This window comes from Megalobrama amblycephala, linkage group LG17 (genome assembly GCF_018812025.1).
Source record: "Megalobrama amblycephala isolate DHTTF-2021 linkage group LG17, ASM1881202v1, whole genome shotgun sequence".
NCBI classification, from domain to species: domain Eukaryota; kingdom Metazoa; phylum Chordata; class Actinopteri; order Cypriniformes; family Xenocyprididae; genus Megalobrama; species Megalobrama amblycephala.
Genome location: NC_063060.1, coordinates 5,978,713 through 5,993,287, shown reverse-complemented (window position 1 = coordinate 5,993,287; position 14,575 = coordinate 5,978,713). Strand labels below are relative to the sequence as shown.

At 35.3% G+C, this 14,575-nt stretch overlaps 1 protein-coding gene across 9 annotated transcripts in view; it reads right to left on the bottom strand.

Moving 5' to 3' along the window:
* Positions 1-14,575, bottom strand: part of LOC125249974 (CD48 antigen-like) — a 104,983-nt gene that overhangs the window by 20,391 nt on the left and 70,017 nt on the right. Inside the window, exons 1-2 of one of the 9 annotated variants that reach the window (XM_048162235.1) lie at positions 8,640-9,221; positions 1,203-1,496 (exon numbers count right to left, since the gene is read on the bottom strand). The exons of 4 other annotated variants lie outside the window; for them this stretch is intronic. In XM_048162235.1, the coding sequence (XP_048018192.1) occupies positions 1,203-1,496; positions 8,640-8,916 (571 nt within the window). In that variant the 5' untranslated portion in view covers positions 8,917-9,221. Of the gene's footprint in view, positions 1-1,202; positions 1,497-8,639; positions 9,235-14,575 lie in introns of those variants that run through there. 4 more of the 9 variants (XM_048162241.1, XM_048162240.1, XM_048162234.1 and 1 more) reach the window with 4 other exon arrangements.

Below are 14,575 nucleotides of genomic sequence, written 5' to 3'. Positions count from 1 at the left end.
CCATTTTCCAGAACTGCAACCTACCTGGAGTCTCCAGAAGTGCAAGGTCTCAGGATCTCAGAGACTTAGGTTAGCTAAAGAATCCTAAAAAATGACCCGCACTTGATAAGAATCACAAGCTGAAGTGTTATAAAATACATGAAGACTGGGTTTTTATAGGCCTTATAAACAGACAGCTTGAGAGTGACTCCTGAAGGACCAGCACCACATCCTCTTGTACCACTGTTTGAAGAATTTATCTTCCAGAATCTGGCAGTAAGTTTTGGAAGATCATTTTTAGTCCATCTCTGCAAGACAGACATTTCAGGATAAGAGATGGACTAAAAGTGAACTCAAACACCTTACTGCCAGATTCTGGATAAATTCTTCAAACAGTGGTACAAGAGGATGTGGTGCTGGTCCATCAGGAGTCACTCTCAAGCTGTCTGTCTATAAGGCCTATAAAAATCTTCATCTATCTTCATGTATTTTATAACACTTCAGCTTGTGATTCTTATCAAGTGCGGGTCATTTTTTAGGATTCTTTAGCTAACCTAAGTCTCTGAGATCCTAACACCTTGCACTTCTGGAGACTCCAGGTAGGTTGCAGTTCTGGAAAATGGTGGCGCTGGAGACTAAAGGGTTCCTGATGGTTTCACACTTAATTCTTCACCTTAATTCTTAATTATTTTGCAGTTAACATGTGTCTTTTCTTTTCCACCTGTTTTTGTCTGACCCCGCTGACCCAATGAGCATTTTGCTGTCCCTTGGTCATGCTTTAACTTTGCAATTTCTAATATTGCATTAGTATTGCGTCCTTCTCATGAGTATTTAATAATTTTTGACTTTTCAGTCTGAGTTAAATCTCTTTTTTGGCTCATTTTGCCTGTAAAAGAAAACCTGCCTAATAATTCTGCACACCTAAATATAAGGCATTTTTCATTTCCAGCCTTCATGAACAATTATATATCACTTATAAATGATTAAAAACAATATTAATAGTAGTTATTAAGATTGATGTGGATTGGAATTGGTAAAATGTGCTTGGGAAAAAAATATGATCAGAAAATCAACTTGCCTAATAATTCTGTACACACTGTATGTATGAAACATTATATAACATTACTTATATTTAAAAAGATATATAATTTTAATCCACAACTTGGTGAACATAAATGATTGTGAACTGGACACACCAAGCAACACTCTTAAATTACACTCACCTATAACAGATAATCTGTATACAGCAACATATGTATCTCCTACTGCTCTTGCTCTGTAGAGTCCACTGTCTGTCTTCTGCATGTTCTTCAGTGTGAGAGAGAAGGTTTCAGTGTTGAAATTCACTCTCTTCTTGTAAGAAGTGTCATATATTGCTTCTTTTATTTGACTTATATAAGTAACTATTTTTGTTGAATTGTCTTTCTCCCAGTACAAGAAAGGTAGTTCATGTGTCTGTATATCCAGTTGAACAGAATCTCCAGTCTGCACAAACACAGAGATCTTAGCACTGAACCCTGAGGAGAGAAACAGTTTTTTTTTTTTTGTTAATAAAGGCATTTCTTAAAGGCATCTTATCAATTTAACAATTTGAATTGATTAAAAACACCTCACTGCTTCTTTACATATATATTACAAATTAGCCTAAATTAGCTCATTGTTTGTGACTGTTGTAGTGAACAGCAGACGTGACGGCACCACAGCTTCAAAACAGACATTCTTTTGTCCCACTTTGATTAATACAAAAGAGTATGATAGGACACTCAACACCCTAAACTAAATGACTATTGTAATCAGAACTGCCAAAGGTGGAGGACAGTAGAGATGACATCAACAACCCATTGATGATAGGCTAATCTCATCACGAGTTGCCTTTGTTCACCTCAGCCCTCCATGACTGAGTTCAAGGTGTGAATGACCATTAGGGTTGCCACCTTCACTACAGAAAAATAAGGGACGCCTGCCGCAGCGGGGGCCACACCCCTCAGGGCCACGATGACCACGGTCCCGATGGCGTGCCAGTGGTGGTATATCATAACTTAAAACATGTTTTCAGAAAAATATTAAGATCGATACCAATGGACATTATAATAAGATATCTGCTATTGAAATCAGTGTGAACAGATGCAGTCTCTCACTATCACAACTTAAGTGGTCATATTGAATACATTGTTCATTACAGCGAGATGACAATGTATTGGTTATATTGAATACACCTGCGTTAACTCAGCTGCTGTAACCCAGAGGGGAGTAGGATAAGAAATTGCTAATAAACTCGAGTAATTTTATAGAGTGTTGTGAACAAAGATTTTGGCTAAAATATTTGACATTGTTTGCAGTAACACCATCCAAACAGTGAAACCACACCTAAATGACATAATATCTACAAACATTTCTTATTTAAGTAAAACACTTAACAACATTTTTATTATTGGTAAGTAAATATATTTATGTATTTATTTATTCAATTTTTATATCGTCGCTGTCCGATGAAAAACACGTATGTCCATTTTGCCGATTTTGAGATTTTTAGACGGATTGAATGTCCAGGTTCATTTCCGTATACAGTATGCTTCACATATCATGTCATCTGATTTTCACGTATATCCATTTGGTGTCAAAGCTGTCAATCACGCCGCGTATCTCCCGCCCTGTGGAAGCATCTCGCCGGTCTCGTGAAGTTTCATCGAAGCTCAGCACTGGATAGCCGAATAACACTGTGAGGTTACATTGCCAAATAAACATAGCCTGGTGAGACAATGACTTTCCTTTATCGAAGTAAACGTTTCCCCCCTGACGCCAGACGTACGTCTAGGAGTGACAAAATTACGGTAGGACTGTGCAAACAAAGTATCTGTCTAGCATTACCATGTCAGTGTATTGATTCATTGTCCCTTCATAGTTTGCAAGAGACATTTAATAAATTTATAATTAATATTAAATAAACTAAGCGTATTTAATAAACTAAGACGTAGGCTATTTAATAAACTGAACGTATTCATCTGTCAATATGAAACGCGACTTGGCCATTCTAATTAATGATCGGAAGAACGCGTATCGACCACCGTTACTGTAAAATATGCACATATGTCCATTTAAACTCAATTTTGGTCAAATGTGGATTATATCATTACACTGGCAAGAATATGGTTACATGTAAAGATGCCGTACCAAGTATGACAACGCTACATTCAACTGCTTTTGAAATACGGTGTTTTTTTCACTTCCTGAAAAGTAACCGTTTTGGACATACGTGAGTTTCATCGGGCAGCGACGATATAGTCTATTGTTAATTCTATAGTATTGAATGATGCAATTATTTAAATTGGTTAAGCATAACAAATAGTTGTTTATTTTATTCACATATGGTACTTTATTTTATTTTGTATTACTTTATTTTATTCACATAGGTTTTGATTAAATATGTATTAAATATATCTCTCTTAACTCTTATTAAAGTAATGCTTATGTGTTGGCGGAAAACACAGCGTATTGCAACCATGGAAACCAACAAACAAACTGGGTCAGAGAATCGCAGATTCTACCTGACCTAAAAAGCCTCTGAATCCATCTAAATATCTCTATGAACAACAGCATATTAAAACAGAGATAATTCAACTCATCTTCTTACAGTGTTTAAGTCTCCTCAGCTTTCATTGGGATTTGCGCTACCTATTGTTGCTGGCAACCCGCGTCTTTGAACTAGGGGGCGGGCCAAACAATATTTTGAATTTGGACTGCAGTACCTATTTTGAACACTGGGTGTCATTCCTACATAGAGCCCCTTTAAGAGTGGTTGAACTTGAGACTTATCGGAATTCAAATGTCTCTTCAACTTCGTCTGTGACCAATCAGACTTTGTTGCTCACTGCCTTCATCCAATCAGAGCTGCTGACGTCACTGTACTCGTCTGAATCCCCCTCGCTCAGTCACTCTGGGATTTCAGGTAAAGTATAATGTTGCAGTGTATAATTTATTTAATAAAACACTGAAAGCGCAATACATCGCTCAATCATGGGAATTCTGACCAGTTCAATCAAGTGACATCGCAGACTGACCTTGATGGTGACGACAACCGGGAATTTAATGGCCTACGTGATCCTGAAAGAACCGGAGAAAAGTGCTGCTATTTGGAGGTAACGTTAAGTTGTAGTCTACCAGTTAACATTACCAAACTTTTTTTTTCTTTAACAAACAGAAAGCGAGATGTCAGCTTGATATCTCCTTTTTGAGTTTGTGTATGGTTTATGGCACATGTTTGTATGCAGCACCAAAACGCCCCGTTCATATGATTGGTCAAATCGCCCGTATTCTGTACGATATTAATTCATAAAGTGTTGTATGCTTGTCTATGTACTGAAAACAACATCGACTAATGATGTGTCATTCTTGAACGATTTGTTCATTTTGAACGAATCTTTAATGAGTCATTCAGTCGCGTATGCGCAATATTCTATAAGTTCTGTACTGCTAGTAGTAGTTCACCTGTTTCAGTCAATGCAGTCTGAGCTGGAAAGAGAATTGATTAGTCATCTCATGTGTCTTTTGGATTTTTGAGTCGTTCAGCTCTGCAGCATATTTTGAATTTTTTACAGAATTAGGCATACCAGAATTTAAAAGAGAGCCCTACTCGCATACTTTGGAATAAATAGATAAAAATGGTCTCATTTTACAGAAAACTCTCTGAATTTTAAAACATGGGTAAAATATTGCATATTTTGGATTTTATATGTTTACAATACTGTGATAAACACTAACAAAAAGTCAGATTTTTATTATTTTTTTTATTAAGTTTTTATTTAAGAGTCTGTAATTTAGGACATGTTTGGTCTATGTCGCTTCAGACAATCTCTTTTGATTCCACTGGGTGGCAATAAACAGGAGAAAAAAGAATTTTTTTGATAACATCTTCTAAGCAAATGTTATTTAGCTTTAATCGAAAGGAGGCGTTAGACTCTCCAAGTGTACTTTTACAGTCACCATTTTTGATTTCTGAAACCAGTAGGCATACCTGAACTTAAAAGACAGCCCTACCCACATACTTTGGAATAAATTGATAAAAATGGTCTTATTTTACAGAAAACTCTCAGAAGTTTAACACAAGTGCAAGATAATAAAAGCACGCAATAATTCGCTAAAAACGCCATCCAAAATCACAAACCAACTTCCAATCAAATCCCGTTTGATGGCGCACACGCGATTCGTGTTCTTTAGTCCCACCTCCTCAACTTTGGAAAGGAAAAACTCGGGCTCTGAATGGTCTAGAAGCTTGATCGATGTGTCTATGGAGAGGGGAGGTCGTCAGCTTTCATGACATAGGACGCACTGCGTGATGACGTCATTGCAAGTCGACAGAAATCAAAGAGAGTCAAATACTGGTCATAAATGTTTTACGTTGCATCGCGTGTTTTGATCTGCGCATCTGAGACATATTATAGTGCCGTTTAGCCATGCATGCTCACAGACACACGAGAATGGTCTCATTTTGAAGAAAACAACCTAAAGTAAAAGCTGATATAGGATATTTTAGGCTAGTATGTGAGCACAGATGTAGTTATCAGCGCAGAAATGATGCATAAGTTTGCTTGTTCACAGGAGTCATTTCAGTTTTCGTGATTCTTTTGAAAATTATTCTTTGTTATGTCACTATAATGTATAAGATCTGTGAAATAAAGTACACAGTAACATTCCTGAGAGTGAGAGCTTTCATTTGATGTGTGACTTGTCTAGGTTTGGTGAGTTTGTGTGCTAGAAATATGAAATATGAACATTATTCATCTGATTTTCTCAAGGGGGCGTTGTTGCGGAAGAACGAATTTAGACCTTATTATTTTCTTTTATGTAAAATTAATGCAAATATCATGGGACTTGCAAGAAAGCAGAGGTTCTACGCTTTCAAAAAATACCATGTATGACTAGTTTTGTGCTTCACAGTTTATAGATTTTTAAAAAATAATATCATGACCCCCCGCGGACCCACCGGTGGGTCCTAGGGTGTGGCCAGTGCTCAAGAGGTTAATCATGTGACAGACCCATATGCTAAACCAATGCAGTCTGAGCCGGAAAGAGAATTGATTAGTTCATCTTTCGGGTCTTCGGGTTGTTCATTTTTTTGTCCTGTGACGTGACAACATTGGCTAGTTAATTTACAACCTTCCTTACAAATGGGTGTATAGTAATTATTATTATTATTTTTTATTATGATTATTATTTACTCTTACAGTTGCGTGATGCATTTCTGGTCTCAAATTGTTGCTTTTAATTTCTGTCATGATGGTACTTTTCCGTAACACTGAATGTGGTAATAAAGAGTTGGTTATGCTTGAAATTTTGTCCATATGATGGCGAAATCACTTTAATAAAGAAGAGATTTTTTTTCTGTCTGTTTGTTAATAATTCAAATTCAAAATGTTATTTGCTTTTCATTTATGTCATTATGTCCTTTAGGAAAAGCAATTATTATACCAGCAAACTCAAAAAGTAAAAGTAAAAATGAACAAACTAGGCTATAAATACTTTGTATTGTAGGCTTCAGTTAATATATTATTATATAGCCTAGTGTTTATTTATAGATAGACAGTCAAAAAGACAAATTAATCAATATTTTATTTATAACAGGGTTTTATTTATTTATAAAATAATAACACACCACAGATCCTCAAGAAACAATAACAAAAACATAGTGACAGAAATGTCAGAAATAGCGTATGGGTCTGTCACATGATTAAGGAACGACTCAAAACCCGCAAGACTCATGAAATGAACTAATCAATTCTCTTTCCGGCTCAGACTGCATTGGTTTAGCATATGGGTCTGCCACGTGATTAAGGTATGACTTAAACCCGAAGACTTGTCAGACAAGAGGTGAGGTGAGCTTATCAAACTGAAGACCCAGGTAAAGAATGAATTAATATTTTCTGTATCTTATAGCATTGTAGTTTTGTATTGTTTGTAGGCTAGTGTGATCAACGTTTGCGTAAGTAGTAGATGTGTTGGGGAAGTAACACATAACATTTTAATTACATTTTGCTAAAATGAATGAAATGAATGAAATGACTCAAAAAGATTTGTTCATTTTGCTGAACGAGACTCAAAAGTCCGAGTTGGTAAAATGATCCGAACTTCCCATCACTAACATCGACATGCCATACTGATACAGTTCCCTGCTGCTAATCCTCATTTACTGTTCAAAAATAGTATTAGTTCAATGTGGGATTTAGACAGACTATTGTAAACGTGAATATAAAGTTGAACATGCTGTCTGACTTAATATCTTTTGTATATTCTGTTAACAGATGCTGTTTTTAACGAGTGTAAGCGCAGCCACCAGACACAATAATGAGAAGCTCATCAGAAAATGGAATATAATGTGTAATTTGTATTTGTGTATTGAGGGTCACCATTGGTCCAATTTTTTTTTTTTTTTCTTTAATGAAAAACGTGGTAAGTTTAGCTGAATCTATGTTAATTTTAAATAAAAACCATTGGATTTGTTAATGAAATATCTCTTCATTAGTGATGTTGTTACATTTTATTTATTTAAATGGCCTTGAAAACAAATGCATTCAACTTTGGGAAAATGTCACCTAAGTAATTTGTTAAATGGTATTTAAATGGTAGCACAATTATAATACTGTATTGTGTGAGATTATGTAATTCAAAGTACAGTAGTCAACATTTGAAGTGTATCATAAAAGTTCAGCAAAGTTGTCCTAAGAAGAAGGTTTTAGAACAACTTTGATTAAAGGTTTTGATCCACTTCAAATGTTGACTATATTATACAAAGTATAAGTAAGAACAAAGTGTATTGTTATTGACTGCAAAGTGTGTAATTTTTAGTATTTGGAATAAGCCAAAGGTATACTGAGCATTCAGTATATACTATTACCTGTAAAATAATATATTCATTGTATATTGCTTGTGTGTTTGGAAGAAATCACAAATAAAGTATACTTATAACACAAATAAAATATACTTATAACACAAAGTATATTTATAACACAAATAAAGTGAACTTATAACACAAATAATGTGAACTTATAACACAAATAAAGTATACTTATAACACAAATTAAGTACACTTTAACATTACTAATCAAGCATGTAATTAGTCCCTACACAGGCATATACTTAAAGTGTACTAAGTATACTTGAAGTTGTTCCAATTCAGCACACAAAAGTACACTAAATATACTTAAAGTTGTGTTTTTATACAACTTAATTACAACTAAAATATACTTGGTACAAAATTAGTTGTTTCAAAATAGCAAACTTTAAGTTAACTAATCATTAACACAATTGAAATATACTGAAAATTAGTGCAAGTATACTTAGCATACTTTTTTTTTTTTTTTTCACTAGGGCAGGCAATACAATGCTTAGATATCATACAATATGAAGCATTTCCAAATAACCTAAAAACAAGAACCAAAATGTTGAGGTTCTTTCAGATTTTTTATTATTATTTATTTATTTTACAAATTATTCATCTAAAAGTAAATAATAATAATAATAAATACTCTAAAAATATAAGATTTAAAAAAATAAGTTTAAATGATTTTGTACAAGTTACACTTTATAGGAAACATGCCAACAAATTACATCACTGTCACAATAGCCATTCATAATCAGTCAGTTATATAATAAACATGTTTTTTTACCTGTTTTGAAGGCAAGAAGAAAAATAAGCAACAAGAGTGGGTGATTTATTGCCATTATCACAAATGAAAAACTTAAAACAGAACTCAAAATGACTGTCGTTGCGTTGACTTCCTGGAAGCTAAACTGCCACGCTGACAAGAAGAACCCAGTTCCTGTATGACAACAGAGGTTATACAATTTAAACAGAAAAAAGCCATAGTGCAAAAAAAAACAAAAAAAAACAAACAAACAAACAACAACAACAACAACAACAACAACAAAAAAAAAAAAAACCATAAAGACAAAATGACGGAAACAAACTCAGAAACACAAGTTAAGTGCAGAAACACATTTTTTGTTCTCATCCAACAAACACGTTTGCATGCGCCATTTCCATTACTCAAAAGGTTTTAAAAAAATGTAACGCAAACTTTGTAGACAGTCTCACATCTAACAAATCATCACAATTTAGCTTTGCACTACATCATTTCTCACATCTATGCTGCAATAAACCACTTATAACATGTTGGTCATGTTGGATTGACAACATGCTAAAAAGAGGAAACTCTGTTGCTTGGAAACAGTGAGATGTGTCACATGAAAGAACTATTCACACAGTTCATTTCAGCCTGTAGAGGAAACATAAGCGTCAAAAAAAGAACCAAACTTTCCGGCAAGTGTCCCCCAACAACCCCGGCCCACCCCCACCCCTTTTTTTCTGGCTTAGCACACACAAAATACAGTCCTTTAGTCTTTTGACAAATAAATAAATGACAGTTACATATGTATTACCAAGATTTTATTAGCTTCATGCCAGACCTCAAATGACACAGGATTTTATAGTCATTTTAAGGAAGGATGAGAAATGGGAATATCCTGAAACCTTATTTAGATTACAACCAAAAAAGAAAGTAACAAAACTCGGGAAACTAACACATGCGTTATGGTCATATTGTCTACAGTATGTAAAAAATATAAGCCACAAAAAATAACAAAACAACAAAATGTCAAACTAAGTAGAACTAACTAAACTCCAGTCAGGTATTTTGGTGGCATTTAGTGGCCATATTTGCCATCACTTACCACAAACATTTCCCAACCAAAGTGCCACAACATCTTATCTTGTATTTTAAACAGTATATTTACATGTATGCATTTTTATCCAAAGCAGCTTACATTGCATTGAAGGTATACTGTACAATACTTTTGATCAGATCATGGATTCCCTGGTAATCAAACCCATGAACTTAGAGTTGCCAAGCTCTACTGTTTGAATACAGGGTTGCTGTGTATTTTGTAATAAATAAATAAATAAATGACATTTTTGCTTGGAAAGAGAGCTAGTTTTTTTCTTTAAAATAGATGCCATTTTTTGGTATTCTGTTATCTAATACAGTGAAATTAAGACATCGAGCGTGGCTTAAAAGCCCAAACACTTTCAGCATACAAGCCTGATATGTGTTTTAAGGGTAGATCATCTCCTCTGTGTACGTACATTGTTTTTTTTGTTTTACATTTGCTCAGATTGACAATATTTTTTTTTTATGTACTATTAATTCACCTACAAGTTATGACATGTTGTGACTCTAATATGTTGCTTGGAAACAATGAGATATGTCACACACACACACACACACACACACACACACGCACACACACACACACACACACACACAAAAAAAAAAAAAAAAAAAAAAAAAAAACATAAAATGATTGAATTTTCTTGTAATTTTTACATTCTAAAGTATGATTTGAAATCCTTGATTTATTATCATGAATAGAAGTTAGTTGATCCTTTGTCATTCTCTGCTGCAATCAATGATTTCCCCCATTCTGTCTGTTTCAGTCTTTCCAGTGCAGAAGAAATTCTTAATGTTGGTGATGCAAGTATTTCTTCTATTTTGATCTACTCCTAGCTTCTGATTCTGGTACTCTTTGCAATCTCCGTCTGTTAAAGCTCAGCTCATCTTTTGACACTGTTGGTCATGAGATACCTCTGTCATGAATACTTCTTTTAGCAATTGGAATTACAGCCTTTGACTGGTTTTCCTCTTATTTGACAGTGAGGAAACAATTTGTTGTATTCCAGAAGCACACAAATCTATCAGTTCTGGTGTGCCTCAAAGTTCTGTCTTGGGCCCATTTCTTTTCACAATTTACATGTTACCAATTGAACAAATAATCAGATGCTATAGGGTTTAGTTACCACTGTTATGCTGATGACATTCAGATTTATTTTAGCACACCTCCCACCTCAGTGTTTCCTCAGCCTACATTAACAGCTTGCATCAAGGAACTCAAGCTTTGGCTGGAAGCAAACCACCTTAAATTTAACTCGGGTAAAAGGGAGGTAATACTGATTGGCTCTAAATCTATTGTGTCAACTGATAGATTTGAATGGTGACTGGATAACACCCTCTACGACAGTTTGAAATCTTTGTGTTCTGCTAGATTCCACTCTTTCATTTAATGATCACATTGGTAAAGTGGTAAAGACAGCTTTTTTCCACCTACGTAATATCTCTGATACTGAAACTATTTTTGTCACATCTCACCCTGATGACTGCAACTCACTTCTTTATGTCCTTTCAGCTAAAAATATGAAACAATTACAATATGTTCAAAACTAGTGCGGGATTGTTATCTACATAGCGTGGTGACATTGATACAATGTTGAGTTTTGATCCAAACCATCATTTTGGTTGAGACTGACATATCAATGTTTAATGTTGGATCAGCATTGAAATTTTGATGAAAGACATCAGCATACATGGGTGGAAAGACTTCAAGTAGAAATGGCTAGTAGAAAGAAAGCTCAACTTGACCACAGACAACAAGGAAAACCCAGTTCCTGTTTGACATCAGAGGTTCTACATTTTTAAGCAATAGAGCAATAAACAAAGTATAAAATGAAACACAAGCAACTATGCGCTCACAAAACATGAGACAAGAGCGCAAGGCAAGTAGAAGTACACTCAAACGTGCGCTCAAAATAAAGACAGGACATGGGGCGCGAGTGTCTGAATCCCGACACGAAACCGAAACTGAATTAGACATGAGTGCAGGGATCCGAACGCCACGCTCCCAACATGAAACAAGACACGCAGACGAGAGAGCGCACGGCTCAAGAACACTGGAGACCGTACGTTCACACAAAGACGGGACAAAAACGGGAGTGTCAGAACTCGGTCACAAAACCAAGAAATAAATTAGACAGAAGTGGCAGAACCCTGACAAGTCAGGTATTTTGGTAGTTTTTAGTCTTCAGTTGCCTTCAATACCCACTAACATTTAAGAACCACAAAGTGCCACAACATTTTGTCTTGGATTTGGAATAATATATTTACATTTATGCATTTGCCAGAAGTTTTCATCCAAAGTGACTTACAATGCATTTAAGGTATACTGTACATTTTATAAAATTGTAAGGATCACCCATTGGCCCAATGATGGAATCCAATGGCATGGGCGAAGGTATAATGCTTGTAGGTCTTTTACTTGCGCTTCTGTAAAGTTCACTTATTTATTAGAATTTAGTTCCAATTTTATTCTAGTTCCTTGCTTAATCTGACTACAATTTCAAATGATTATTAAATTTAGACTCTGTTTCTAATTAGCATCTAATCATATTGTAATATCAACAGATTCACAAGATGCATCATATGTGGTATAGGCCTATGGACATTCTTTGTGAAATTTCAGTGACTTGAGTCAAGGGGAAAGGAGAGGGAGTAGAAAGAGAGGGCCGCATAGCTAAGCGAGGAGAGAAGTTTGGGCAAGGTGGTGTCTTTGCCCTTTACTTCGAGATGTTCTCCCCAGATTAGTGAGCTTTATTGTTTTATTGCAGGGTGTTGATAAGTGCTAGTGTCTTTCTTTAATAATCAATCAACAGTTATATAATGAACTTTTTTTTTTACCTGTTTTAAAGGTCAGAAGAAAAAGAAATACTATAAGTTGGTGATGTACTCCCATTGTCACAAACTAAAAAGATTAAAAACTAAAATATAACTCAAAATGTCTGCTGTGGCTTGTTGAAGGGAAGTCACTAGTTCCTGCCTAAAAGAAGCAGGGCTGTCGAAGGGGAGGGGTTGGGGAATCTAGTCATGAACCTGCTCAGAGGTTCAGGGCCATGGTTGCACTGGCTTACTTAAGGCTGGTCCACCCAATCAAATGAGACTCTTTTTTTATGGGAAAGAAGTAAAATCATGCATGACAGTAATAATCACTCAAATACACAAATTTAGTGGATATCGTTCCAGAAACTTTGCAGTGTGTTTTCTCCCACATTGGTTACGTTCAGCGCTTCCAGGTTCTATGTCAGAATGCTGACTCATTATTAGAAGATGCACGATAACTGCAAAATACATTAAAGAATTTCTGGTGGTTTCACACTTAATTCTTCGCCTTAGTTCTTAGTCTCCAGTGCCACCATTTCCCAGAACTGCTGGAGTCTTCTCAAAGATTCTGCCAAGGCAAGGAATCCTATAACATGACCCCCACCTAATAAGAATCACAAGTGTTGTGAAATACATGAAGACTGATTTTTGAAAAAGGTTTATGGACAGATAGTTTGAGAGTGACAGTGTGAAAGAGGTACCAGTTCAAGTCAGACAACAGCGGCGGTGGTGAGGAAGTCATGCTGTGAGCTGCTACTAACAATGAGCAAGATGGACCTTTCAGGGTAGGAAATGGACTTGAAATGAACTCCCAAAATGTGCTGCCAGATTCTGGAAGATAAATTCAGCAAATAGTGGTACAAGAGGAAGTGGTGCTGTTCCCTCAAGAGTCACTCTCAACATATCTGTAAAACCATTTTTAAAAATCAGTTTTCATCATGTATTTCACAACACTTCAGCTAGTGATTCTTATAAAGTGGAGGTCATGTTTCAGGATTCTTTATCTTAGCAAAGTATCTGAGAACCTGACACCTGGAGACTCCAATAGGTTGCAGATCTGGAAAATGGTGGCACATGGTTTCACACTTAATTCTTCACCTTAATTCTTAGTCAGTCAATGAGTGTTTCTTATCCAGTGATGAAATCTTAATTTTGCAATTTCTGTATCATTGCATCCTTTTCATGGGCATTTAATAATGTTTTACTTTCAGTGCGAGTTAAATGTGTGTGTGTGTCAGTGTGTTACTTAAAAGGTTTTTAATAGTGTGTAACAAAACAAACTTGCATATAATGAGTTGCACCACTTCCTTTCTCACAGGTAAAGCGTTGCAATAAACCACTTACGAATTCAGCAAAATACACTTTCTGATATTTTGCACATTTAACAGCACATTCTGATATTGACATCAAGATACATATAAAAAACAGAAGTTACAACAGGCTAAAAGAGAAAATTCTGCTGACTGAAAATGGTGAGATGTGCCACACGAAAGAACTAGTCACAGCTCAGTCTGTGAAGGAAACACAAGCATTACAAAAGCAGCTACATTTCCGGTGCTCAGTCAGCTGAAACTCCAGCACTTCCTATTCAGCAGCATGTCTGAGTGCATACAGTAATGAAATAAAAGTTGATCAGAATAGATGCATAAGAAATGGGAATATCCTCAAAACCCAAATACAAAAACAGAAAGTAACACATAACATATGTAATGGTCATATTAAAGCATGTAAAGATTTAAAATAAAATTGCAAATCAAGCAGCATATGCAAACAAATGATGCTAGATTTGTTTCTCAGAACTGAAGTGGTGAAATGTGCCGTTTCAAATTATAAAAACAAAGTGATCAAAAAAACTGACCTCAGTCATTTAAATACAAAGATAAAACAGATGTTTAATAATGTACTAATGTATTAATAATTAATAATGTATTCATAATTACTCAGAATTGGCTGGGTCTTTTTTGTGCACTGACTCACACCCACTAAAAGCTGCCAAAATATGTGACATATTTTGTGGCTTTTAGTGGGTGTGAGTCAAGTTGAACTCACTTCCCACTAAT